This window comes from Spermophilus citellus (assembly GCF_964194105.1).
Source record: "Spermophilus citellus genome assembly, chromosome: 15".
NCBI lineage: Eukaryota > Metazoa > Chordata > Mammalia > Rodentia > Sciuridae > Spermophilus > Spermophilus citellus.
Window position 1 is genome coordinate 42,950,798 of NC_138195.1, and position 26,001 is coordinate 42,976,798.

Below are 26,001 nucleotides of genomic sequence, written 5' to 3' on the forward strand. Positions count from 1 at the left end.
TTTGTTTGTTTGTTTTTGTTGTTGTTTTTTTTTTTGATGGTGCTGGGGATCAAACCCAGGGCCTTGTGCATGCTAGACAAGCACTCTACCAACTGAGCTATATCCTCAGTATATATCCTTGATGGCTGTTGGCTGGAGGCCTCAATTCTTCATTATAGAACTGTTAAATATTCCCTTGGCCTGGAAGGTTAGTTTTACATGCACCCCCCACCCTGAAATAAAAGGCCAAAGAGGGGAACCTATGGTGTCTTCATGGTGCCTATGTAGATCAGTGCTGTTTGGTGGACAGGAAAATGTAAGAGCACAAATATCAGGAAGTAGTGAACTTTGGGGCCATCTTAGAGACTGTCAAGCACAAAATCAACATCCATTCTTCAATAAAAATAAATAAGTTACACTACATTGAGCTGGATGTGGTGGCACATGCCTGTAAAACGAGCTACTTGGGAAGCGGAAGCAGGTGAATCACAGGTTAAAGGCCAGCCTCAGCAACAAAGAGAAGGCGTAAACAATTTAGTAAGAACCTGTCTCAAAATAAATTTTTCACTGTGCGATGCTCTGGAGTTTGAGACAGGAGGATCAAAGCTAATCTTAGAAAAATCTACTCAGTGAGACCCTGTCTCTCAAAGTAATACAAAATAGGACTGAGGGTGTGGCTCAGTGGTTGAGTGTCCTTGAGTCAATCCCTGGTACCAAAAAAGTGGGAGGGGTAGGGATGTTGCTCAGCACCTCCTCTGGATTCACTCTCTAGAACCCCTCTTTCCCTGCCATAAAAAGAGCACTATATTGGCATATTAAAATTTGTTTATCTTATTTGTATCTTCTCTAAATGGCTAATGCTTTCATTTTTTGAATATTATATCATAATGCTCTTAAAGATCAATGCTGTTCATTATGGAATATGTCAAGAGCAAAGTTTATAAAATGTAAGAATACGATTTGTCCATAATTATAAAAAGAAGTAAGTTGTAATGGAATTGCTATAATCTCAGCTACTGGTGAGGCTGAGACAGGATGATTACAAATTCAAAGCATTACAAATTCAAAGCCAGGCTAAGAGGCCCTGTCTAAAAGACTCTTCCTGGCTGGGGGAAAGCAAATAGCCTGTTGTTGTAAACTGCCCATGGAGACTTCCATGGCAGGGAACTGAAAGCAACCTCAAGTGGTTCCTGACTAACAGCTACCAGGAAAAGAGGAGCCTCAGTCTTTTTTTTTTTTTTTTTTTTTAAGAGAGAGAGAGAATTTTAATATTTATTTTAGTTTTCGGTGGACACAACATCTTTGTTTGTATGTGGTGCTGAGGATCGAAACTGGGCCGCACACATGCCATGCCAGCGCACTACCACTTGAGCCACATCCCCAGCCCCGGAGCCTCACTCTTAGCAATGAAAGAAACTAAGGGTTTATAACAGCCAGAGAGCCTTAGATAAGAATCAAAGCCCCTTGGATTTCAGCAGCTAACACATTGGACTTCTCACACTTGGAAAGTGGGATAATATGTTTGTGTTGCTTAAGTTCCTAAATTTTTGTTAATTTGTTATACAGTAATAGAAATCCAACATAAGTGGCATTATTTTTTGCTTTGTTAATTATCTTCATTTATTTCTTTTTATGTGGTGCTGAGGATCAAATCTAGTGCTTCACTGGTTCTAGGCAAGCATTCTACCACTGGGTCAATGAAAGGAAATACTTTGAGACACACAGCCCTGATACTCAAAAAGTGTGTCCACAATGAAGCACAGATCCTGGTAGAAGAAAGGAGATTTACTATTGTTGAGTTCTTGTGCTCTGGGAACTGAGAGCTCCCAGGGAACGAGAATGATCCTATCTATCTATCTATCTATCTATCTATCTATCTATATATATATATATACACACCTATACTCATAAAGAAGCTTAGTTTTCTGGGCCCCAGGAAGCCTTTGGGTTCAACAGGGCATATAAGTATTCTAGATTTGAGATACTGAAGATATTGGAAGGGATTGGGTGAGATAATCAGGAAGTTAAAATAATAATAAAAAGAACTGGGGATATAGCTCAGCATTCTAGTACTGTCCTCCCCCTGCAAAAATGTGTGTGTGTGTGTGTGTGTGTGTGTGTAAATGAACAGTCATGAAACAGCTACCCAAGTTAAAAATAAACATTGTTGGAGCTAGGGTTATAGCTCAGTGATAGAGTGCTTACCTAACACTTGTGAGTGTTCAAGCCTCAGCGCCACATAAAAAATAAATAAATAAAATAAAGGTATTTAAAAAAAAGAACATTGTTACATTCCAAAAAACTCCAATGATAAATCTCCCCTAGCTTTTGTGATAGTTTCTTTTTTAAATTCTTTTTAGATATACATGGCAGTAGAATGTATTTTGACACATCACACATACATGGAATATGATGTGGAGTTTCGCTGGTCACATATTCATATATAAATATCTTTGAATATAGGAAAGTTATGTCCAATTTGTTCTAATTTTTCTGGTTCCTTTTCTGGACACCTTCACCTTATGTTTTCTAATAGTTTTGTTTTTATCTTGCCCCTATGTTTCACCTTGTTCCTTTGCTAAAATAGATGGCAGGGATTAGTTCCCAATATCTAGCACTGGTAGTTGACATATTCATTTAGTTGCATCTGCTAGTTATTTCTGGATCCATTACTTATTTGCCTAGTAAGTAGCATGGAGTAAAAATATCTCTTGAAATGGCAGCTGTCTTCCTCCGTAATGTGTAATTAACCCAAGGTAGTTCAGTTATATGATAGGGTTTTGTGTGATTTCTCCTTCCTGACTTCCAAACCTCTTCTCATGTAATAATAATAATGACACTAACAGAATTGCAGTATGTCTGTATGTTTAAGACAAAATTTGAATCTCATTGTTCATAGAAACTTCTTGTAACACTCTCTGTGAGTTATTAGGTACAAAGTGTATTTGTTCAGCATTTTCCATGAATCTCAGGTATAGATAAATTGCTTTCTTCTTTTGTCTTATGTGATATTCCTTTTTTTCTTCCTAGAATAAAAGAACATCTCAGTATAGTGTAGTAGTTAGTTAGTAGTAGTAGTAGTAGTTATAGTGTATAGTGTATAGTATAGTGTAGTAGTTAGTTAGTAGTAGTTATAGTGTAGTAGTGTAGTAGTTAGTTAGTAGTTAGTAGTTAGTATAGTGTAGTAGTTAGTTCATAAATACAAAAATAATTTAGATAGAAGGAATAAAATAAAATTCTGTTGATGAGTGACTTAATGAGTGAAAGTTTTAATATCTTTTAATGACCATTCAGTAATAAAAACTTGGGCTTGGGATGTAGCTCCATGGTAGAGACCTGAACTAGCGGGGGATGCACCCCCCCAAAAAAAATCATTTTGATAATAAAAACAGTTATTGATGTAGCATGTTTGTGGAAATGAAATAGGTTTTATAAATGAAATCTAAAAATAGTAAGTTTAATCACACTTTCCAGGTTATCTTATAAAAGACCAAATCTGTTCATTGCCAAACAATAAGCTCCTGTTGAATAAATGTATACTGAGGTTAGATAATACTTAGAAAACCAAATATTTTGCATTTGAATTGGTGTCTTCAAGTAGTATGGATGTTTTCCATATTATTTTTTTAAATTTTTAGTTGTAAATGGACACAATAACTTTATTGAATTTATTTTTATGTGGTGCTGAGAATCGAACCCAGTGCCTCACGCATGGTAGGTACTCTGTCACTGAGCCCCATCTCCACCCCAATATTAGTTCTTTTCTAAGAGGAGAAAAGAATTCAAGCTAGAAATCTGGTTGTCTAACCCATAGTTGAACTTTAAGTTAAGGTTAAATGCAAAATATAATAAACTATAGTCCATAGTCTTTAGGACTCTATACATTATTTGGAGTGACACCAGCATAATTAAGTGCCACCAGCATAATTAAGTCCTATCTGTGGGTATGGGAGGAAATGAAACCCAGTCAGCCATTCATTTTGAACTAAGGAATCTAATAAACTTGTAACTAGTGGATTGCGTGTCTCTAAATTTACTTTCATCTTAGTGTATTCATTTTGTGTGTAATCCACATTAAACATTAACCTCCATTACAATTCCAGGGTTACACTAAGTGTCAGTGCCTCACTGAATTGCTAAGGCTAGTCTTGAACTTTCAATCTTCTCCTTCAGCTTCCTGGGTCTTTGGGATTAGCAGGCATGCACCACCACATCAGATTCTAAAAGGAAATTCTGAGTAGTAGCCTGCATTTGGAGTCATTCTCACATTGATTGTTTTGCCTGTTCTCTCCATTGTTTTATTCTTTTCTTTGAAATGAGTCCTTATCAGGTGATCATTTATACTCCCACATAATTATTAGACTTTGGCAGAAATTTTGACTCCTTTTTTCTGTCACTTTGGGTCTTGTCAGGGACTAGTTGTCTTGTTATTCTGTAGATTTGGATGGAAAAGGTGATATAGTTCTTGAGTGCCCACGTTCAGTTAACTCCCTGTACTCCCCTACCTCTGGAACCCCTGATGATGACAGGAGTGGGAAGAATTCAAACTGCAGCAGCCCAGTTGGCTCCAATGCCTGTTAATTTCAGGGGCTCCTCAGCTCCCTCCAAAGAATTACTGTATTAGGCAGTAGGATAGATGTGTTAATGAGCATACATGAGGGGTAATTTCTTTTCTACTCTCATCTGATTCCCCCATAGTTCTGAGTTGAGTTGTGAACTAAATGGAGTATTCAAAAGTCTACAAACCATCTTGCTGGAATTTATCCCTTTTTTTTCGGTCTTCAATTTTTTGTTCCAAGGTTCTTCCTAATATCTACTATGGTTGTCTTGGGGGGTGCTGCTGATTTCTGTGTCCAAATCAGGTACCTCCTGTCCATTCCCATAATAGCCGATGAAAAGGTACCTGGCATCCTGGGTTACACTTCTTTGGTACTTTCAGTATCTGCCTAGTGTAACATAGCCATTTTTTTTTTTTTTAATATTTATTTTTAGTTTTCGGCGGACACAACATCTTTGCTTGTATGTGGTGCTGAGGATCGAACCCGGGCCGCTCGCATGCCAGGCAAGCGCGCTACCACTTGAGCCACATCCCCAGCCCCGTAACATAGCCATTTTATGTTTCAGTTGAGTTCATGGTAGCTGTGAAACAGTGTTACGGTTTTACAGTTTTCACTGTCCTTGCTTGGAACCCAGGGCCTGACACATGCTAGGCAAGTGCTACCACCCCAGCCCTAGATGATGGTTTTTTTGTTTATTTGTTTTGTGGTAACCTAGTAACCTAGGGCCTCTTTTTGCTAGACAAGCACTCTACCACTGAACTTCACACTGATTGATAAATGACAACTATTGAAGCATGTTAAACAGATTAGTGATAAGATCAATATTACTTGTGATAAAAGCTAATTATTCTATAGTATTCTAAATGTTGAGAAACTTCGATTAAAGTGAAGCAAAATACTAATTGAATGTTGAAATCTTTTTTGTCCTTCTAACACTAGTAAGTAAAATATTACTATTTTGATTATTTGCATTTTAGGAAGTAAGTTTGTGTGTGTTTATTTATTAACCACTGTATTTCTCCCATGAATTTATTATTCAAAACCTATCTTGTACTTTTGTGAACAAGACTTCCATTGTACAGCCTGCCATTGTCTTTATCTAAATTTCCTTTATTCCTGAGTGCCTGGCTATTATCCTTGTAGAGAAGCTTATTTGGCTCCAGAGGAGTTTTATTTTACTGATGTCTTTCCCTACTTAATGACAAAAATATTTGTGACTCTCCATGTTTTTTTTTGTAGACAACCAGTAATTAATTTGACAATTTTTCATCGATTTTAAATTTCACTAGTATATCCTCCTACTGGTTCTATTAACTTTACTCATTAACCCAGTAGAGGGGAACATTGTTTGTCCGGTTCTACCGTATTGTTTTCTGTGTTTATAAGGAAACATTTTTTTAATTTAGAGGACAATTTCCTTTCATTTGTTTAAAAACTTTTTTCTTGACTTAATTCTCATTTACTGTTACACATGAACTTTAGAAACAAACTGAATTGTAGACTGAGGAGGGTGTGAAAATCTCTCACTTGTCTCAGTAGTGCTGGAGATCCAACGAAGAGCCTCAAACATACTGGGAAGTGCTCTACCACTGAGCCAATCCCCTAATCCTAGAATGAACATCTTTTAGTGTTTGGCCTTCTCATCTAGGACAACTATTATATTCTCCTGGGCTGTTCTTTCTTTTTATAATCTTTATATTTTATATTTATATTCTTATGTTTTTTACATTTTTCTGTTTTAGCAACTCTAATGAAGTATAATTTACAATGCATTCTACTTAAAATAATCCCTCTCTCTATGTTTAATTTAGGCTCTAAACCAAACTTCTATTGGGTTATTGCTGGTATACACTAAAGGAGCCACCTGTTTTATTCTCTTTAAAAATTCAATACAGGAAGCTGGAATAGTGGCTCAGTTGTAAAGCCCATGAAGTTGTAATATCCCTGGGTTCAGTTCCCAGTATCAAAAAATTAAAGTAGCCAGGCATGTTGGGGCACACCTATAATGCCAGCCTCAGCAATTTAATGAGGTCCCAAGCAACTTAGTGATAGCCTAACTGAAAATAAAATATTAAAAGAGGCTGGGGATATGGCTCAGTAGTTATTGTGCCCCTGGATTAAATCCCTGATTTAATCTTTTTAGGGCATGGGGTGCTGGAGATTAAAACCATGTCCTTCCTGCATTCTACTACTGAGATATATCCTCCGCCTAAGAAATATTCCGAGATAGGTTATCAAAAAGATCTATTGCCTATTTCCACCCCTTCTGTAAAAGTCCTATCCCAAAAGTTACCAGTACTGCCAATGAAAATGATTTGTCTTCAACAGCACTTTTTCTCAGCAATTCAAACTACTGTTCCACTTCCTATTTTGGGGAAGCTCATTCTTTACTTTGCTTTTTGTAATACAGCTTTCACCATCTCCTATCAGCTTTCAGTTAGTCTCTTATAAGCCTTCTTAGGTGAGCTTCTCCATGGTTTTGTGTTAAGTACTCACCAATGTGCAAGTTACTGCCATGTCCTGCTACTTGCTGTTGAAAATGGCCTTGAAAGTCAGCAGGGAGGAAAGCAAGAATATTTTTCAGAGGTGAAGGTCCAGGAAAGATTTTGGGTAACTGTTGCGTCTTCAGTTAAATTTTTAATTTTTCTTTTAAGAAAAATTCTCAGCATTTAGGATATGGCTCAATGTGTTATGCATGAGGCCATGCATTCAATTTCCGAGTACTATACACACACACACACAAAGTAGGATCTTGCTAAGTTTCTTAAGACCTCACTATGTTACAGAGACTGGCATCAAACTTGCTATCCTCATGCCTCAGTTTCCTGCATTACTGGTATTATAGATGTGAGCCATCATGCCCAGCTTGAGCTGTCTTGGAAACAGAGGAAGCATTATCTTTATCTCAGAGATCCCTGAATTAGAACCATCTCTCTATATAATAATTTTGTGAAGAGAGTTTTATAATGATAGAAGGCATTTTCTGTCAACCTATGGGTAGAATTTTTCTTTAACTTTGTCTTATGGTCCCTGTTTCCCAAAAATCTCTGCATAACGTTTGTACTATCTTTTTTACCATGATTAACTCTATTTTCATCCTGGAAAGGGGCTAACTTCTTTCCAATCAAGAAGTCTGACCCTGCTTTGCACCCTGATTCATATAAACCCCTTATAATTCTTTGTATTCCCTGCTCACAGTATTACATGAGAAAAATGCATTGCAGTCATTTTCTCCTTTTGTGGAAATGATACATGACTATATTTAGCGTGCTTACAAAACTTAATACACACTGATTATTATCCCAATGTTTGGGCATTCAAAATATATACAGCTGTGCACAGTGGTACAGGACTATTCCCAGTATCTTGGGAGACTGAGACAGAATGATCACAAATTTGAAGCCAGCCTCAGCAATTTAGTTAGACCCTTTTCCAACATAAGAAACACAAAAGAGTTGGCTATGTGGCTCAGTGCTAAAACAACCCTGATTCAACCTCAAAGAATTTTGTTTTCATTTACAGATAAAAATAAACAAATAAATAGTCAGTCCTTCTTATCTGTGGGTCCTCCAACCCCAAACTCAAACCTCTGTGTATCAAAAATACTTGTCCTGGCTATAAACGTAGCGCAGTGGTAAAATGTGTGCTTCTCATACAAGAAGACTCAGGTTTTAATTCCAGTTCCCTGAAATCACACCACACATCTATAGTAATCATCACTGCACCAAGGGCAGGAATGGGATTTAGGCTAAAAAAGAAATTACGTTTTTACTGAGCATGTATAAATACTTTTTATTTTTGACATTTTCCCCCAAACAATATAGTTAAATTATAACTATTTATTTATAGTTAATATAAATAACTATTTATATTAACTATAAATAACTATGGTATTTATTTATATGTGTGTATTGTACTGGGTATTGAATCCAGGTTCTTGGTTATGCTATGAATTTTAAAGGGTTCTCTAATTTCTGCACACAGTAAAAGATTTTTCTGGGGCCCGGCACCATTGTGCACACGTGTAATCCCAGGGACTAGGAGACTAAGGCAGGATGATCATAAGTTCCAGGCTAGCCCGGGGAAGTGACTGAGTCTCAAAATAAAAAAGACTGGGGATTTTGCTCAGTCATAGAAACAAGATTTCTACAAAAGATATTTGGTCTTCAAATTTCTGCTCAAAATAGGTTTATTCTCTCCTTTTGCTTGCCAGCAGTACTTAGAAAAAGAAGGGTGACATTGAAAGACTCATGTCCCAATTTCAAAATGCATCCCAAAGCTATCAAGACAGTGTTGTTCCTGTCATAAGTCAATGGAACATAATAAGTCCATGGAACAGAATCGAGAGTTGATCATAAAGCTTCACATTTATGGTCACTTCGTTTTTCAGTAAATATGCCAAGACAAGAATCATTAGGAAAGAATAATCTTCAATAAATATAGCTGGGGTAGTTAGAGGTCCACCATATAATTTTTTATTAGATGATATAATATGAAAAATGCTAGTGGGGGCTGGGGATATAGCTCAGTTAGTAGAGTGCTTGCCCCTCATGCACAGGGCCCTGGGTTAAATCCCCAGCAACACACACACACACACAAGGTACAAATGGTATAAATGGCCAGACATGGTGATTCAAGCCTGTGATCCCAGCAGCTCAGGAGGTTCAGATAGGAGGATCGAAAGTTCAAAGCCAGCCTCAGCAACCTTATGAGGCACTAAACAACTCAGCAATACTCTATCTCTAAATGAAATATAAAATGAGGGCTGTCGATGTAGCTCAGTGATTCGGCACCTCTTGATTCAATCTCTGATACCAAAATAAAGAAAAAAAGACTAGAAGTGATTAAGAAGAAATTAAAGATAAATTGGACTAAAAAGAACAAATAAAGTAATTGAACTTCATCAACAATGAAATTTTTGTGCTATGAAGGACTCTGAAATAGGGAAAAGACAGCTAACAAAATGGGAGAAAATAACTTTAAGTCATACAATTTTTTTTTGTCATACAATTTTTTAATGCCCAGTGGAGTATACATGAACAAAACCAGAACTTAATGCATGTTCGTAAACAAGTGCTCTACTACTGAGCTACATTGCTAGTCTTGTTTTATTTACTCATTTTTATTATGAGATAGCACTAAGTTACACTGGCTGGCCTGGAATTGGTGATGCTCCTGCCTCAACCTCTCAAATTACAGAAATGGGCTGACAGTATCTTACTTAGTTGCTTGATACCTGGCTATTTTGCTGAGGCTGGCTTTGAACTTGTGATAGTCCTACCTCTGCCTCCCGAGTTGCTGGAAGTACCCATGTGAGCCCGGCAGGTGACAAATATTTTTAATGAGAGATTCTGTGTCATTAGTAGTGCAAAATGAAGGATTTGAAATTTTCATAAAGTATAACCACACAAGGTTTTTGTGGTTTTTAAATATTCACTCAATAAATATTTGATTTGAGCCTCTGATGAAATGAATTCTGTGCTCAGTAACATGTTTCCAGTGGTAGAGCAAACAAACATAAAATAGTAGTTAAGATTTATTAGATCCTAATATGCTACTTTAGAAAAGTTAAGAGATACGCCAAAATGACCTGAACTAATAAATGAAAAAGAAAAAGATGATTAAAGTAAACCCGTTATTTCACTATAACTTATCTACAGAAGACAGCATAAATCCTAAGCTCACAAAATTTTTACAAAGTGAACACAATTTTGTTGTCAGTGTGCAATATAATTGCACCTCAGAAGCATTCTTGTCCCCTCTTAATCCCTAGCTACTTACCAAAAATATCACTCTCCTTCTCTTCTGACATTTTGTATTATAAAAAGAAGTCATTTTTTTGCCTCTCAGCACTGTAATTATGAGATTCATTTGTATTGTGTATAATTATAAATCATTCTCATTGCTAAGTCGTATTCTTTTATTATGAATAGTTAAAATTTATTGGGCGCTTCTGCTGGTAATGACATTTCAGTTATTTCCAGGTTGGAATAATTATGAATAATGCCTCTGACTTTGGGAAACAGGGAAGTGCATTAGTGTCTAGTGGAGTTCCTGGATTGTGAATAGATGACATGTTTAGCTGATTAGATTTGTTGATACTAGTAGTTTTCCAAAAGTAGTTCTCCTTTCTTACCTTTTCATGCATACTATACAAGAGTGTTTCTGAACATTTTTAGTTTTGTTTCTTGTAAGCATTCTATTTAGTTATGTAGTTTCTCTTCTTTAAACCCTCCACCCCTTTTTGTACCTGTAATTGAATCCAGAGGCACTTAACCTCTGAGCCACATCACAAACCCCTTTTGTGTGTGTGTGTGTGTGTGTTTGACAGGGTCTCACTGAGTTGCTTAGGGCCTAAGTTGCTGAGACTGAGACTGGATTTATACTTATGATTCTCCTACTTTGGCCTCTGGAGCTGCTTAAATTCAGGGATAGGCCACCTTGCCCACTCTGCCTCCTGCCTTGCCTTTTTTTTTTTTTTAATTATAATTTGTTATGAGAGCAGAATGCAATTTAATTTACATCCTACTTCAATCTATTCCTATTAAATAACAACTACTGTCTTTTCCCCCTAGCTCCTGGTTCTTTCTAATTATATAAATGTAACTGTTTTAGATACCTGACATAAATAGATTCATGCAGTATTTGTCATTTTTGTGACTGGTTATTTTCTTTATTATAATGGCTTTATTTCTTTCAATATTTTTATATATTTCAGAGAACTTAGATTTAATACCGCAACCCCTTATTGAACCACGATCCATATTTACTGACTCAGCTCCTAGACATTATGCTTAATTTTCTATAGTTCACTGAAGAAAAACATCTGTGAAAGACCCATATATCATCAATATCATCACAATGTATATCTTCTTTGCTAGGCTGGGGGTTGGTGTAGCTCAGTGTTAGAGCACTTAACAAGCATGTGTGAAGCCCTGGATTCAGTTCCCAGCCTTGCAAAAAAGAATCCTCTTTCCTAGGTTTAGTCATTGCACTTGGGTATCTGAGGTAGGAGAAGCATTTGAAACTAGTCTGGGCAACTGATCAAGACTCCATCTTGCTGGTCACAATGGTGCACTCCTGTAATTCCAGAGTCACAACCCTAAGTTACTTAGGGCCTTGCTGATTTGTTGTGGGCTGTTCATGAACTTGGAATCCTCCTTCTTCAGCCTTCCAAGCACTCTGAGTCGCTCTGATTACTGTGGGCCTGCACTATTGCACCTGACTATTCTGGCATTCCTTTTTTCCCCCCAAATAAATAGAATCAGGAGGTGATATTTTAAATCCAGTTAGCATCCCAGGATCAGAATTTGGATGAGTCTGGGGATATAGTTCAGTTGGTAGACTGCTTGCCTCACATGCACAATGCCCTCGGTTCAATTTCTATCAACACACATCAAACAATTAATTATTATATTTTGGATTTTGCAAGTCAGCTGTACCATTTGGTTCTTATGATTAAAATAGGTGTGGTACAGTCTTGTAATAGCATAACGAAATCATAGAAATTGCATGATCGTTGGTTTATATGGTATCCTGTATAGTAACATGAGACACAAAAGCAATCTATACCTTTGTCACAGTTCAATGTCAAGTTTGTTGATGGAACCCAGGGGCTTTTAAGCACTCAGCCAGATCCCCAGCCCTTTTTATATTTTTATTCTAAGACTTTGTCTTGATAAGTTGCTGAGGATGGTTTTAAATTCCCAATACTACTGCCTCACCTCATAAGCCTCTGGGATTACAGGTGTGCAGTACTCCATCCTGCTCTACATTTATTTTTAATATTGGGATTCCTGGTTTCTTTCCATTTGTGGAAAAGCAGAGCAGGTATTTAAATTTTCCTGAGTCCTCGGTTTCCCCTTTTGGAACTCAAACAAATAATCTTGTTTTTTAAATTTTTTTTAGTTGTCAATGTAACTTTAATTTTATTTATATGTGGTGCTGAGACTTGAACCCAGTGCCTCACACATGCTAGGTAAGCGCTCTACCACTGAGCTACAACCCCATCACAAAACAAAGAATGTTGCACTACTTTGTAAAGAATAGCCAACCACATATCACAGATTTCTGTTCTGCCTAGTTTTTTGTGTTCTTATAAGCTGATATCAGTTTTATGGAGGCAACTAGGAAGACAACAGCTTGTCTCATTGGCTTCTATAATTTCCAACCCTTGAGACATATAGTGATATTTTTTTTTTTAAAGAAAGAAATAAGCTAATATATAACCACCCAGAACGTAAAGATAAATGTCCATTGCATTTAAATGTAGGATACTTGTTTTCCATAGATGAATGCATTCTGCTTTTGCAGGTTATAAGAAGAAGCAGTGAGGAAGAAAAAGTTCTTTGTTTGGTCCGGGTGCGTACAGGCCACCACTGTGAAACTGCTGTGATGGTGGTGTTCATCATGATATGGGACGCCTTATGTCCTCCATTTGCCGACAGTTTGTATCAGGAGATTGTTGAGAGTCTACGGTCATACAATGGTCATCCGACAGACCGAAGATGTACCTTCAATGAAAAGTAATCAAATCTGTTTTGTTCTGATTTGACAGTCAGATCCATATTATATAATGGTAAATTGTTAATTAACTAACAACTAAGTATACTGTATGGGAAAATAATATTTTAGGTATTCTGGTAGAATAAACAAATATTTTGTTAAACAGAAATTAGTGTCATTGATAGGGCCATTTTAGAATATTCTCCAAATAAATGCAGTGGGGAACAATGCTATTGATTGAACCTATTTCATATTAACCAAGCATTCTAACAGTGTGCTATATCCCCAGCCCCTCATATTTTTTACCATTTCCTTCTTTTTTGAACCCAGATATGTTTTATTTTTAATTTTGAGACAGATCTTGCTAAATTGCTTAGGGACTTTCTAAATTTCTGGGGCTAACCTTAACATTGTGATCTCCTGCCTCAACCTTCCAGATTGCCAGGTATACAAACATGCACAGGAAAGTAGTTATAGCAGAAAGAATGGTACTTCAAAAGAATTTGTATCATTTTGTATTTGTTCAATTCAAAATAAGAGAATATTTGCTTTTACTCCTCTCTAGGCATTGATTATGTTGTCAAATTTTAATTTTTGTCTATTAATGACATCAGCATAATTTTAATTACATCTTATTATGAACCAGTATTTCTCTCTCCTGTTTTTATATATCAATGCTATTAAAAGTTTGCCTGGTTTATAATTTGCAAATTATTTTCCCAGATCATTTTTCTTTATGCTTTTTGTTGTTGTTGTTGTTGTAGGTGGACACAATTCTTTAGCCCCTCTTTATACTTTTTCTGTGCTATTTTTGTTTCCTTGCTGTTTTATTATGTAGTGCTGGGAATCAAACCCCAGGTTTCTGTATCCCCAGCCCTATGTTTTTTTTTTTTTTTTTTTTTTTTTTTTTAAAGAGAGAGTGAGAGAGGAGAGAGAGAGAGAGAGAGAGAGAGAGAGAGAGAGAATTTTTAATATTTATTTTTTAGTTCTCGGCGGACACAACATCTTTGTTGGTATGTGGTGCTGAGGATCGAACCCGGGCCGCACGCATGCCAGGCGAGCGCGCTACCGCTTGAGCCACATCCCCAGCCCCCTATGTTTTCTTTTAATATTTGATAGGACTCACTCACATTCTTGCTACTCTGTAAGATTTTCTTTTCTTTTTTAGTATAATATATGTGATTATGTGCGTTTATTAATATTGTGCTGAGTGTCAAACCCAGTGCCTCGCACTTGCTGGACAAGTTCTCTTACCACTGAGCCACAATGCCATCTGTAAGATTTTCTTTTTTCTTTTTGGTTCCATATATAAAATTTTATTTTATAAAATAAAACTTTGTATACTTTTAATAATCTAATGATATCACTGGCATCTTCATAATATTGACTCTTATTCAATAGCATGGATTTTCTATTCATTCAATATAGTTTCCCTTAAGAATGTTTTAAACTTTTCCTTTTTTTTTTTCCTTAAAGAGAGAGTGAGAGGAGAGAGAGAGAGAGAGAGAGAGAATTTTTTTTTTTTTTAGTTCTCGGCGGACACAACATCATTGTTTGTATGTGGTGCTGAGGATCGAACCCGGGCCGCACGCATGCCAGGCGAGCGCGCTACCGCTTGAGCCACATCCCCAGCCCTGTTTTAAACTTTTCCACATAAGTTTCCTTAAAAGAAATGTCATTAAACAAAATGTAAATGAAATTTTACATCATTTTCTTCCCAACCCTTACATAAGATAAGGTTAATTATTTTATTATGTTGATATATAACAGTAACACTTCTAGTATTAAATTATTTCATGAAAATTGCCTTTTAGAAAATATTATATACCCTCATTCACATACCCTTTTCTTGAAAAGGTGCAGTATAGTCACTTTCCTCTACCTAAAATTCAATGTGTTTTATTATTTTGTTTTTTAGAGTTCAAAGAGCTTTTATTTCAGTTTTTGTTGTTTAGTGCATTGAAATCATGAAAGGGAAAAGTTTAATTTTGTTGAGTCCTGGTGAAATTTTGATTGTTCAGAGTGTTTCCTTCAGATTCACATCAGTTTTGGAAGTATTGGTACTTATATTATACGCCACATTTAATATTATAAGCTATCTGAAGTCAGTTTATTCAATTTTTGGAGAGGTTAACTTACATCTCTATTAAGTCTCACAATTTGTCACATTTCTTATGTCTTTGGTTTGAAATAATCTTTGAGAGTATGTTAATTTATATTTTTCTCTCTTCCCTATGTATTTTTGCTGTGATGTACATAAATTATTTTTCTATTTGTTTGGCACCTTTAATTTCAAATTTAATTTAACCCTTGGATCTAAATTTGCAACTCATTTTTTTAATTTATCAATTATTGTACTATTAATGGATCTCCAAACCCTCCAAAATACATCTTCTACCTCTATAGGAAGTTGCCATATTTCTGAGTCCTGTTTTTTTTTTCCCCCTCAAAGTTTTTTATTTTTTAATTTTTTTGTTGTTGTTGTTCTTGTTGTTACTGGGAATTGAACTTAGGGACACTCAAGCACTGAGCCACATTCCCAGCCCTTGTTCATACTATTTTATGTTGAGTCAGGTCTAGCTGAATTGCTGAGGCTGGCTTTGAACTTGGGATCCCGCTGACAACCTCCCAAGCTGCTGTGATTACAGGTGTGAGCCACCGCACCTGGCTTCAAAGTTGTTACATTGATTGATCTTCATTTTCTTCATTATAAGGAATGTTATGTAGGGCTGGGGATGTGGCTCAAGCTGTAGCGTGCTCGTCTGGCATGCGTGCGGCCCGGGTTCGAGCCTCAGCACTACATACGAACAACGATGTTGTGTCCACTGATAACTAAAAAATAAATATTAAAAATTCTCTCTCTCACTCACTCTCTCTAAAAAAAAAAAAAATTGGTATGCCCTTTTAAAAAAAAAGGAATGTTATGTGATTTTCCTGACTTCACACCAAAGCATAATTTTAATCTGAATTTCCACATTATTTTCCTTGACTTTAAAAATAATTTTTATGTTTTTTCACTTTTGTATTTTTTGATCATTACATAAGTCATACATATATTCTACTTCATGTTTTAAGCATTACACAAATTTAGAATCCCCTGAAGAATGTACACTATTTACTTGCTTTTACATCTTTAATAATATATATGGGTCTGTGGCAGAATGCTTGCCTTGCACACGTGAGGCATTGGATTTGATCCTCAGCACCACATAAAAATAAATGAACACAATAAGGATTAAATAATAATAATAATAACGTTTAGGTCTTCAGAAATACTCCCAATTTGCTGCATGCAGTGGTACATGTCTACAATTTGAGAGACTGGAGCCTGAGACAACTTAGGAAGACTGTCTCAAAATAAAATGGCTGAAAGGAATGGGGCAGTGGGGGGTTGTAATCTTAAAAAGAAACATTTTATTTAAAAGTTTAGTTTTCAGGGTTGGAGTTTTGGGTCAGTAATAAGAGTGTTTTTCTTAGACATATGAGATACTGGGTTTGATCCTTAGCACACATAAAAATACATAAATAAACTAAAAGTATTGTGTCCATCTACAACTAAAAGTATATATTTTTAATGTTTACTTTTTAAAGACTAGGATGTAACTGAGTTGGTAGGGAGCATGCTTACAATGCATAGGCCCTGGGTTGGATCCCCAGCACCACACACCCAAACAAAAAAAGAAAGAAAGAGTTTAGTTTTTAAATAGATAAATTTGGTAACTGATCTGTTATATACTTTTATAGTTATATGACTCTCAAATATTCTGTCTCAGGTATTATCCTGGTTTATCTTTCAACTCACTTACAATTACCCTCTTGCAGTCGTAACTGTGTATGTCAAGGAACTGACCCAAAGACTTGTGGAGCTTCATACTCTTATGGCTGTTCATGGAGCATGTATTTCAATGGATGTAAATTTGGTAGAAGCCCAAACCCCAGAAGGTTTAGAATTGATCCCAGCTGTCCCAGACATGTAAGTGTCCTCTTCCCTTTTAAATTACATAGCGTGTATATAAATGTATTCCTTTAACATTTTTGAAATACTAAATATGTACATATATTTTTAAAACTACATATATTAAAAAGTAGTAATGAAATCAAGTGTGGTAGCTCATGCCTATAATCCTAGCTACTTGGAGGTAGAAGCATAGGAAGTTTTAGGCTACTCTTTTGGAATTTTGTAATTTTGTAAGACCCTGTTTCAAAAATAAAATTTACAAAAGGTAGTTGTGTTACAGTACCTCTGAGTTTGATTTCCAGGACCACCAAGAAAATATGTCAAGAAATAAAAAGTAGTAATGAAATACTAAATATGTTTAAGTAAATAATTAAAAGTGTCCTGCTATGGTAGCAGAGGCCTATAATTCCTGTAATTCAGGAGCCTAAGACAGGAGGATCCAAAATTTAAAGCCAACCTCTGCACTTCGCTACTCAGTGAGACTCTGCCTCTAAATAAAATGCAAAATAGGTGTTGTGATGTGGCCCTGTGCTTGGGCTTCATCCCAGGTACAAGAAAAAAAAAAAGTTCAAATAAATTAGGTAAAGATATTACCTGTCGACCCATATAAGTTATTTTTGGCTCCTTCCTCCTGTGTCTCAACCCTCGTGGAAACTATTGATAGATGAACCTAGAATTTTACACTTTTAGTAGAAAAAACCATTTAGCATTTGCCAACATTTCAAAGACTCAGAAAGTTTAACTACCCACAGAACCTCTATGACAGAATTACTAAAGGACGTAATGCAAGAAGAAGACTTAAGAAACCGGAACGAGTCTGTCCGGAACACAAGGCCATGGTGAGCAAAGAAATTAGTTAAATTTACAATTAAGTTTAAATAAGTTGAGTACTTTCTTTTTTTTAATTAAAACAAGCACCTATTAGTATAAGTACAAATTCATATCAACTTGGTGGAGGTGGGAAACGGGTGCCATGTGGCTCAGTGGGGACTAAGCGTGGCAATATTTTTGTGTTGTTTGGGTGAAGAGGACTTATGTATTAATCATATTAATTAACTTGAAGATTGGTGTTTTCTCCATGTTCAGCAGTGACCAAGAGTAAAAAAATAGTATATATTACAACCACTATACATATACATTTACAGAAATAAAAAATTATAGTGTGGGAAAAACCAAAAAATTAAGACATTATCGAAGACCAATACTTAGCAAAATTATAAAGTAAAATGTTAAAATATTTCTAAAAGTCTTTTATATCCACTTGGGGTTGTAGCTCAGTGTAGAGCATTTGCTTGTCTAGCATGCGTGAGGTACTGGGTTCAATACTCAGCACTACATAAAGATAAACAAATGAAATATTGTGTTCAAAAGAAAAAGGCATATCAACATTGTTGTAAGAATCCCCTATATGTATTGCAGTGTTTTTAGTGAATTACATTTCTTTATAAAATGTTAGTTTGTTTGCTAAATTGATTTCTTCTCCCACCAATAAGTAATTCTCCAAGCTTGGAAAACAAAGCTCTAAGTTTTGTGAGAAAACCATATTTGAGAAAAATATGTATTTAAAAATTTCAACAAATTGAATAAAATTGATATTTTTACTAGTTGTGAGAGAAAAATACATTTTAAAAGAAAACCTTTGTTTTAAAACTTTAGCAAAAGAGTTTAAGAAAAATCACTACCCCGACACTGAGGCTAAGGCTCCAAATGGAGAGCTTGCCACCAGCCTGGGCGATTTAGGGAGAACCTGTCACACAATGAAGAATAAATAAAAAAGGCTGTGACCCGGTCACACCTCATCAGTCCTCAGAAACTTCGCCGTCTCAAACTGGGGGGTTAACTGGAGATGTGGCTAAGTTAAGTGGTAAAGGACCCTTGTTGAAAAAGATAGGGGGTACTGACTGGAATATAGCTCAGAGGTAGCATGTGTATAGCTTTTGTCCTCAGTTCACCCTACCCCACAAAAGAGGCAAGAAAATTGACAAAAGGAGTTTTAAAGTCATTAGTCTACCAAGTGGCAAGTGGGTGGGAGCACACCTGCAAACGCAGAAGCTGAGGAAGTAAGGGCAGGAAGGAGCATGGCAAGATTGAGGCCAAATTTGAGAACATGACAAGACCCTCTCTCAAAATAAAAAGGGCTGTTGTTGTAGCCCAGAGTTAGAACCCTCTGGGATTCAATACCCAGTACCCCATATTCCTGCAAATATCAAATATATAAAAAACAAAACAGTTGGAACTAGTCCAACACAAAAGTCAAACAAAAGGTAGAAAACTATAAAACTTTACTGAAGTTTCTATGAAATATATAAATATGACATACCTAAAAATGAACATGTACTGTGCTCATAGATAACAACACCCTATAATGTGATGTCCATCTATCTTAGAATTAAGTAATTTTTTGTTTTTAAATATTATGTAAGGGGCTGGGGCTGTGGCTCAGGGGTAGAGCGCTCGCCTAGTACGTGCTAGGCCCTGGGTTTGATCCTCAGCACCACATAAAAATTAAAAAAAAAAATAAATATTATGTAAGTTTCTTAGTATATAAATATATTAATATTTATGGTGAAATTTCATACTACAACAATTATAGATATCACTATGTAATTAATAGTTGTGACATCTTTTTTGTTTTTATTAATGAATAAAATTCATACAGTGCTGATAGAAAGAAGCATTGCTCATGGCCAATATGTCTGAATCTCAGCAGACAAGACAGCGTGAGGTGCAGGTGGCAACCTTATATGCCACCTCAAGAATTCTGTAAGATCATAGAAGGATTTTAAGGAGGAGTTTTGTGTAATTACACTTGTTCCTTAATGAGCCCTCCCTTGATGCTTTTTGAATAATTTGACTGCTATTAGCCTTGAAAGGGTTTAGGAACCTGAGCTACCAATCTATGAGAACAGTCCAGAACAGGGATTAATGGTGGCTTGGAATATGACTGTGACACAGGAAATATGAGCCGTGGTTCGTTTGGAGAGGTTATAAGAACTGGATTGTGGGCTGGGGTCGTGGGTCAGTAGGAGAGCGCTCAAGTAGCACATACGGGGCCCTGGGTTCGATGTTCAGCACCACATAAAAATGAATGAATGGAATAAAGGTATTGTGTCCAATTACAACTAAAAGATAAATATTAAAAACAGAAAAAGTTGGATTCTGATGTTCTTCCTTCATATGGAACACACTAAGACCAGGATGGTAGAAGGCAGATAATGAATTCAATTTGGGCAGGAGCGGTTTGCAGTCCCTAAGGGAAATCTTAAGTGGTGACAGCTGAAGAGGAGGTCTAGGTGATAGTTATAAAAGTCATCAATTTAAAGTATGATAGTCCTAGAGATCAAACGTGGAGTAAGAAGAGCAGAAGGATGTTACCAATAAAACAATGTCAGAATCCTCAAGAATAGATCAAATAAATGAAGTCACAAATGAATTTTCCAGTGGGTATAAACAGATGAAGAGCGCAATCTAGAAGTGGAACCTACATGCATTTATTTCTTGTATATAATATAAGGATTAGGGCTGGGGTTGTGGCTCAGTGGAATTGTGTTTGCCTCCCATGGGGCCCTGGGTTCGATCCTCAGCACCACATAAAAATAATATAAATGAATTGTGTCCAACTATAACTAAAACATAATATTTTAAAAAATAAATGAAAGAATAAACATAAGTCACTAGGGAAATGAATGTCATTTCTCATGCTTCATAGTTGCCCAGATTGAGTCATGTCAATCTACAGAATTGACTTCCTACCTCTATATCGGGTAGCTTTGTTTTCTGCAATAATTTAAAGCATGTTAGAGGAGAACTTGAACACATGAAGGTGTTTTGACTATATTTATGGCATCTGTATCCCAGTTCTCACATGAGGCCATTGCCTCAACCTTGTCAAGTTCTTCCTTCATCCTTTATCTCAATCTCCTTTAAACTGACTTCCTTGGATGTGATAGAAGTCACATTTGACAAGTCTTCCAACTTCAAATATAATAGAATCATTTCTGGAAAACATTAACTGGTCTTTGAAGTCTTATGGTTTTCAGTGTCTCCCCTCCCTGCTTCATTCTTCATACCATCAGCAGCAGCAGCACTTTTAGTAGATGCTCCTATCATTGATTTTCCTTTTTAAACTTCCCACGTCTCTAATCAGTGAGTCCAGATGCTTAATGTGCTGCTCATGGTCCTCATATTCGTATCAGATCTATCTAAATTTATAGTCATTATGGTGAAGAAGAGGCAATTTTGGTTTTAGACAACTAGTTACTCAGTTAATTACCTAATTATCTTTTATCCTCAGGCATTTTATGTCATAATGGGAAACAAACCTATGCCTCCCCCATGCTAGGCAAGTGCTCTATCCCTGAGCCACAACCCCGACCCCCCCCCCCACACACACACACACAAACACACACACTCGTATATCAGGCCTTGTCAAGTGTTTTGGTGTTTTTTGATTCCTTTTCTTTTTCCTTTCTTTGATGATGGAAATTAAACTCAAAACCTTGCCTTGTTTTTGTCAAGCACTCTACCTCTCAGCCAGTTTCTTTGAAATGTGAAGTTTTACTTTTAAGACAAATTTATTATATTTGAAACTGGTAACCCAGGATCCAATATATACTATACATGTTTTTGATATGTTGCTCCTCCTCATCCTTCTCTATTATATAGAAATTCATCGCATTGTGCTGGTTTGCATTCTGTTTTTCAACGTACCCCATGCCAGCCAGAATCTCCGATTGTATGCAGTGTTGAATATATATAAAGTATGTTCTCATTTGTAGCAACACTTTTTTATGAATTTTTTGTTTGTTTGCTTGCTTTTTGTGGTACTGGGAATCGAACCCAGGGGTTCTGCAACACAGCTATACTTTCACCCCTTTTTAAATTTGTATTTTTAGACTGGGTATCTCAGAGTTTCTGTGGCCTAAAACTTATGATCCTCTTACTTCAGCCTCCTGAGTGTCTGGAATTACAGGCCTATACCACCATTCTTAGCTCTTTAACACTATTTAGATTTTAAATTTTTATTTCCAACTATACTATTAAGGTATTACAACTGCAAATAATTTTCCTTTTCATTACAATAAATAAAAAACTGTGCACAGTGCCACATGTCTTTAATCCTAGCAATTTGGAAGGCTGAGGCAGAAGGATCACAAATTCAAGGCCACAAATTAGCAAGTTTCAAAAGATAAAAAAAAAAAAGAAAAAAAAAAGAAAAACTCTCGTCTGTGATAGCTATTTTATCAGGATGAAGATGAATTGTCCATTTGGCATCCATTAGCAATTATTTATCGTAGAATTTAATACATTAAATTCTTTTAAATGTCATAAAATAACCTATATGGACTGTCTTTTCCTATAGGAACAATTCTTTGAAGGTATTTTACAGGGTTTGGCTACAGAATTAGCTCCATTGTATAAGCAGATGGTTCCTGAAGCTTACAAAAACCAGGTATGTTTTGAAACCTTTTTACATTGTTCTTACACATGGTTCAAATTATAACAAAGTATCCATGTATGTACACATAGATATATATGTATACGTGCAGGTATGGACTAGTTTTACAAGGATCTAGTAGAGTTTTTGTTGTTACTTTGATTTTTAACTCTTTCCATTCTAGGAGTTCAGTTAAAGAAGAAGCCTCAGGAAGCTAAGGCCAGACAGTGCAAGTTTTATGCCAGCCTTAGAAATTTAGCAAACCCTGTCTCAAAACAAAATTTTAAAAAGAGCGTTGAGTATAGCTCAGTTTAGCATACTTGCCAAGCATTGAAGTCTTGATCTCATTACTCAGCAACACAAAACATACAAAACCAAATGCTGGATACAGTGCTTCAAATCCATAATCCCAGAGCCAGCGAGGTTTCGCACATTTGTAATCCCAGCAGTTTGTGAGGCTGAGTCAGGATGATCTCGTGTTTAATGTCAGCCTCAGTAATTGAGTGAATTTAGTGAGACCCTGTCTTAAAGGCACAGTGGTAAAGTGCCCCTGGTTTCTATGCCCATTAGAAAAGAACATATTTGTTTTAAATGAATAAATTAATTTAATGGGCTGGGCATTACTATCTTTTTATATGTTAGTGTTGAACAATCCAAAACGGATAAATGGAAATTCATTGAAATCAATGCTTTTGACTTCAAATGATACCAGCCTCTGCAATTTTGAGGCCCTAAGTATTTTTTCAGACCCTGTCTCTAAATAAAATACAAGAAAGGGTTGGGAATGTGGCTCAGAAGAGAAGTGCCCCTGGGTTCATTTCCCAAAACCAAAAAAGAAAGGAACATGAAATGATCTACCGTATATAAGAAAAATGCATGTATTTTAAATATGACTGCAAGTGTTTCTTTTCTTGTTGTTGTTATGTTTTTGAAGTTTTATTTATTTTTAGAAAGGTATTTGAACCCAGGACCACTCTTTCACCAATCTACCTCCTTTTTGTTTGTTTTAAGACAGAGTATTGCTAAGTTGCTGGGGCTGGCTTCACACGTAGAATCCTTCTCCCTAATCCTCCAGAGTTGTTGGGATTAACGGCTTGTGCTACTATGCTCAGTAATTTTTACTTCCTTTTTTTAAATTTAATTTTTAGTTGTATTATTTTTATGTGGTGCTGAGGATCGAACCTAGGGCCTCACTGTGCTAGGCGAGTGCTCTACCGCTGAGCCATAATCCCAGCCCAACTTCCTTCTTTTTAAATGTGGTGCTGGCAACTGAACCAAGGGCTTTGTGCATGCTAAACACGTACTCTGCCACTGAGTTACTACACCCCAGCACCAAAAGTCCTTCCCCCACCATAATTTTATTATAATTTTTGTTTTTTATTTTGTATTACTAGCAGTTGAAACCAGAAGTTCTCTAGTACTGAGGCTGGCCTCACACTTGACCTTTTTCTCAGTTTACTCCACATGCCATTGATGTTAAGCACTTTGTTATGTAATGATTTTTGTTTCTTATTAAATGTGTGATTATTTCTGTCTCTTCAGTTTTTCTTTTTTTTTCTTCTAGGTGGAATATGAACATGTTGCCCAAGAATGTCGACTTGGTTATAAGGAAGGTCGTCCTTTCTCTGGGGTCACTGCTTGCCTAGATTTCTGTGCCCATTCCCACAGAGACATACACAACATGAATAATGGAAGCACCGTAGTATGTACCTATATGCCTAGGCTGCAGTTCTTACATGTGATTATTGTCACAAGTCATGTTGTATGTGCTATTAGTTGTCAGTATATAAATAGGTGATATTTATTGAACTTATTGTGTTTCTAAAAACTTATAGAACTGACCTTGAATAAATAGTTTGAGCTGGTTGCAGTGATACACACCTGTAATTTCCAGACATGGCCAGGTGTAGTGGTGCATGCCTCTAAATCCCAGGGGTTCCAGTTGCTGAGGCAGGAGGAACATGAATTCAAAGCCAGCCTGAACACCAGTAAGGCATAAATTACAAAATAGGGCTGGTGATGCACCTCAATGGACATGTTCCCCTGAGTTCAATCCCCAGTTCCCACAAATAAATAAATTAATATAATGTACAAAGGCCCTGGGATGTGGCTCAGAGGTTAAGCTCCTTGAGTTTAATTCCTTTACCAAAATAACTAAATAAATGTTTACTGGTTTGCATTTTATATTTCATTGGATATTTTTGCTGGGAGGTGAGAGTGCATGATTTGTTGAGTCTTTAATGCAGCAATTCAATGTTATTCAAACTACTACTCATAACATTAAGCAAGGTAATTTCTCTTTTTGTGTTGCATCCCTCAGGCTTTTTTTTTTTTTTTTTTTTTTTTTTTTTTTTTCATGTTGATACAGGGTCTCACTTTGTTGCTTAGTACTTCATTAAGTAGCTGAGGCTGTCTTTGAACTTATGATCTCCTGCCTCAGCCTCCTGAGTATCTGGGATTACAGGCATGTGTCACTGTGATAGGTCAATTGAACACAATTCAATAACCATTTCTCAATGTAAGTAATGAAATGAGATTGAATTCAACAAGAAGGTTGAATAGGAAGAATATCAAATATATAATTATTTTTGCAATATAATAATTTACTTATAGAATTCAATTAGATTATACCTGAACAGCTTATAGACAACTGATTGATTGGTAGAATTAAACCAAGTTGATTGTCTTAATAGAAAATACCAAAATTAATATGCCAGCAACAACTAATTGAAAGTAAAAAGGATACTGCAGATTTCTTTCATATTTGCCTCAAAAAGAAGGTAATAATAGGGGCTGGAGTTGTGGCTCAGCGGTATGGCACTTGCCTACCATGTAGGAGGCTATGGGTTCCTCAGCACCATTTAAAAATAAAAAATAGGGCTGGGGATGTGGCTGAAGTGGTAGCCGTGCTCACCTGGCATGCGTGCGGCCCAGGTTCGATCCTCAGCACCACATACAAACAAAGATGTTGTGTCCACTGAGAACTAAAAAATAAATATTTTAAATAAATAAATAAAAATTAAAATTAAAAATAACTACAACTGAAAAATAAACTTAAAAAAAGGGTAATAATATGTATGATGAAGATGTACAGCTTGTATTTCCCACTTCTTTTCCTCCTAACAGGTATGTACTTTAACCCGAGAAGATAACCGCACCCTGGGTGTTATTCCTGAGGATGAGCAGCTCCATGTCCTGCCTTTGTATAAACTTGCCGACACTGATGAGTTTGGGTCCAGAGAAGGGATGGAAGCCAAGGTCAAATCTGGAGCCATTCAGTTCCTTCAACCAACTTGTAAAAAAAGAACACGTTTTACTCAGCCTGTTCCTCGATCCGGGAAGAAGAGGGCAGCAATGATGACCGAAGTTCTTGAGCGCAAGATTAGGGTAGTGGAGAAGAAACAAATGCCTCGAGTCAAGCGGAAGAATAACTCTGCCCTGGCAAAGAACAGTAAAACTTCATTGGTGCCGCTCCCAGGTGAGCCCTGTGGGACCAAATTTTCTTCTGTGTACAAACTTCTTTGACACAGGGTTGGCAATTTCTCTTTCACCATATTTTTCCT

At 36.3% G+C, this 26,001-nt stretch overlaps 1 protein-coding gene across 7 annotated transcripts in view; it reads left to right on the forward strand.

The window, feature by feature from the left end:
* TET1 (tet methylcytosine dioxygenase 1) overlaps window positions 1–26,001 on the forward strand; it is a 117,521-nt gene that overhangs the window by 84,215 nt on the left and 7,305 nt on the right. For 6 of the 7 annotated variants that reach the window (XM_081267099.1, XM_081267102.1, XM_081267100.1 and 3 more), the window contains 6 exons: window positions 12,852–13,063; window positions 16,866–17,016; window positions 17,754–17,840; window positions 22,364–22,453; window positions 24,003–24,140; window positions 25,565–25,916. In XM_081267099.1, coding sequence (XP_081123225.1) covers window positions 12,852–13,063; window positions 16,866–17,016; window positions 17,754–17,840; window positions 22,364–22,453; window positions 24,003–24,140; window positions 25,565–25,916 — 1,030 coding nt within the window. The remainder of the gene's footprint in view (window positions 1–12,851; window positions 13,064–16,865; window positions 17,017–17,753; window positions 17,841–22,363; window positions 22,454–24,002; window positions 24,141–25,564; window positions 25,917–26,001) is intronic. The other variant, XM_081267101.1, reaches the window with a different exon arrangement.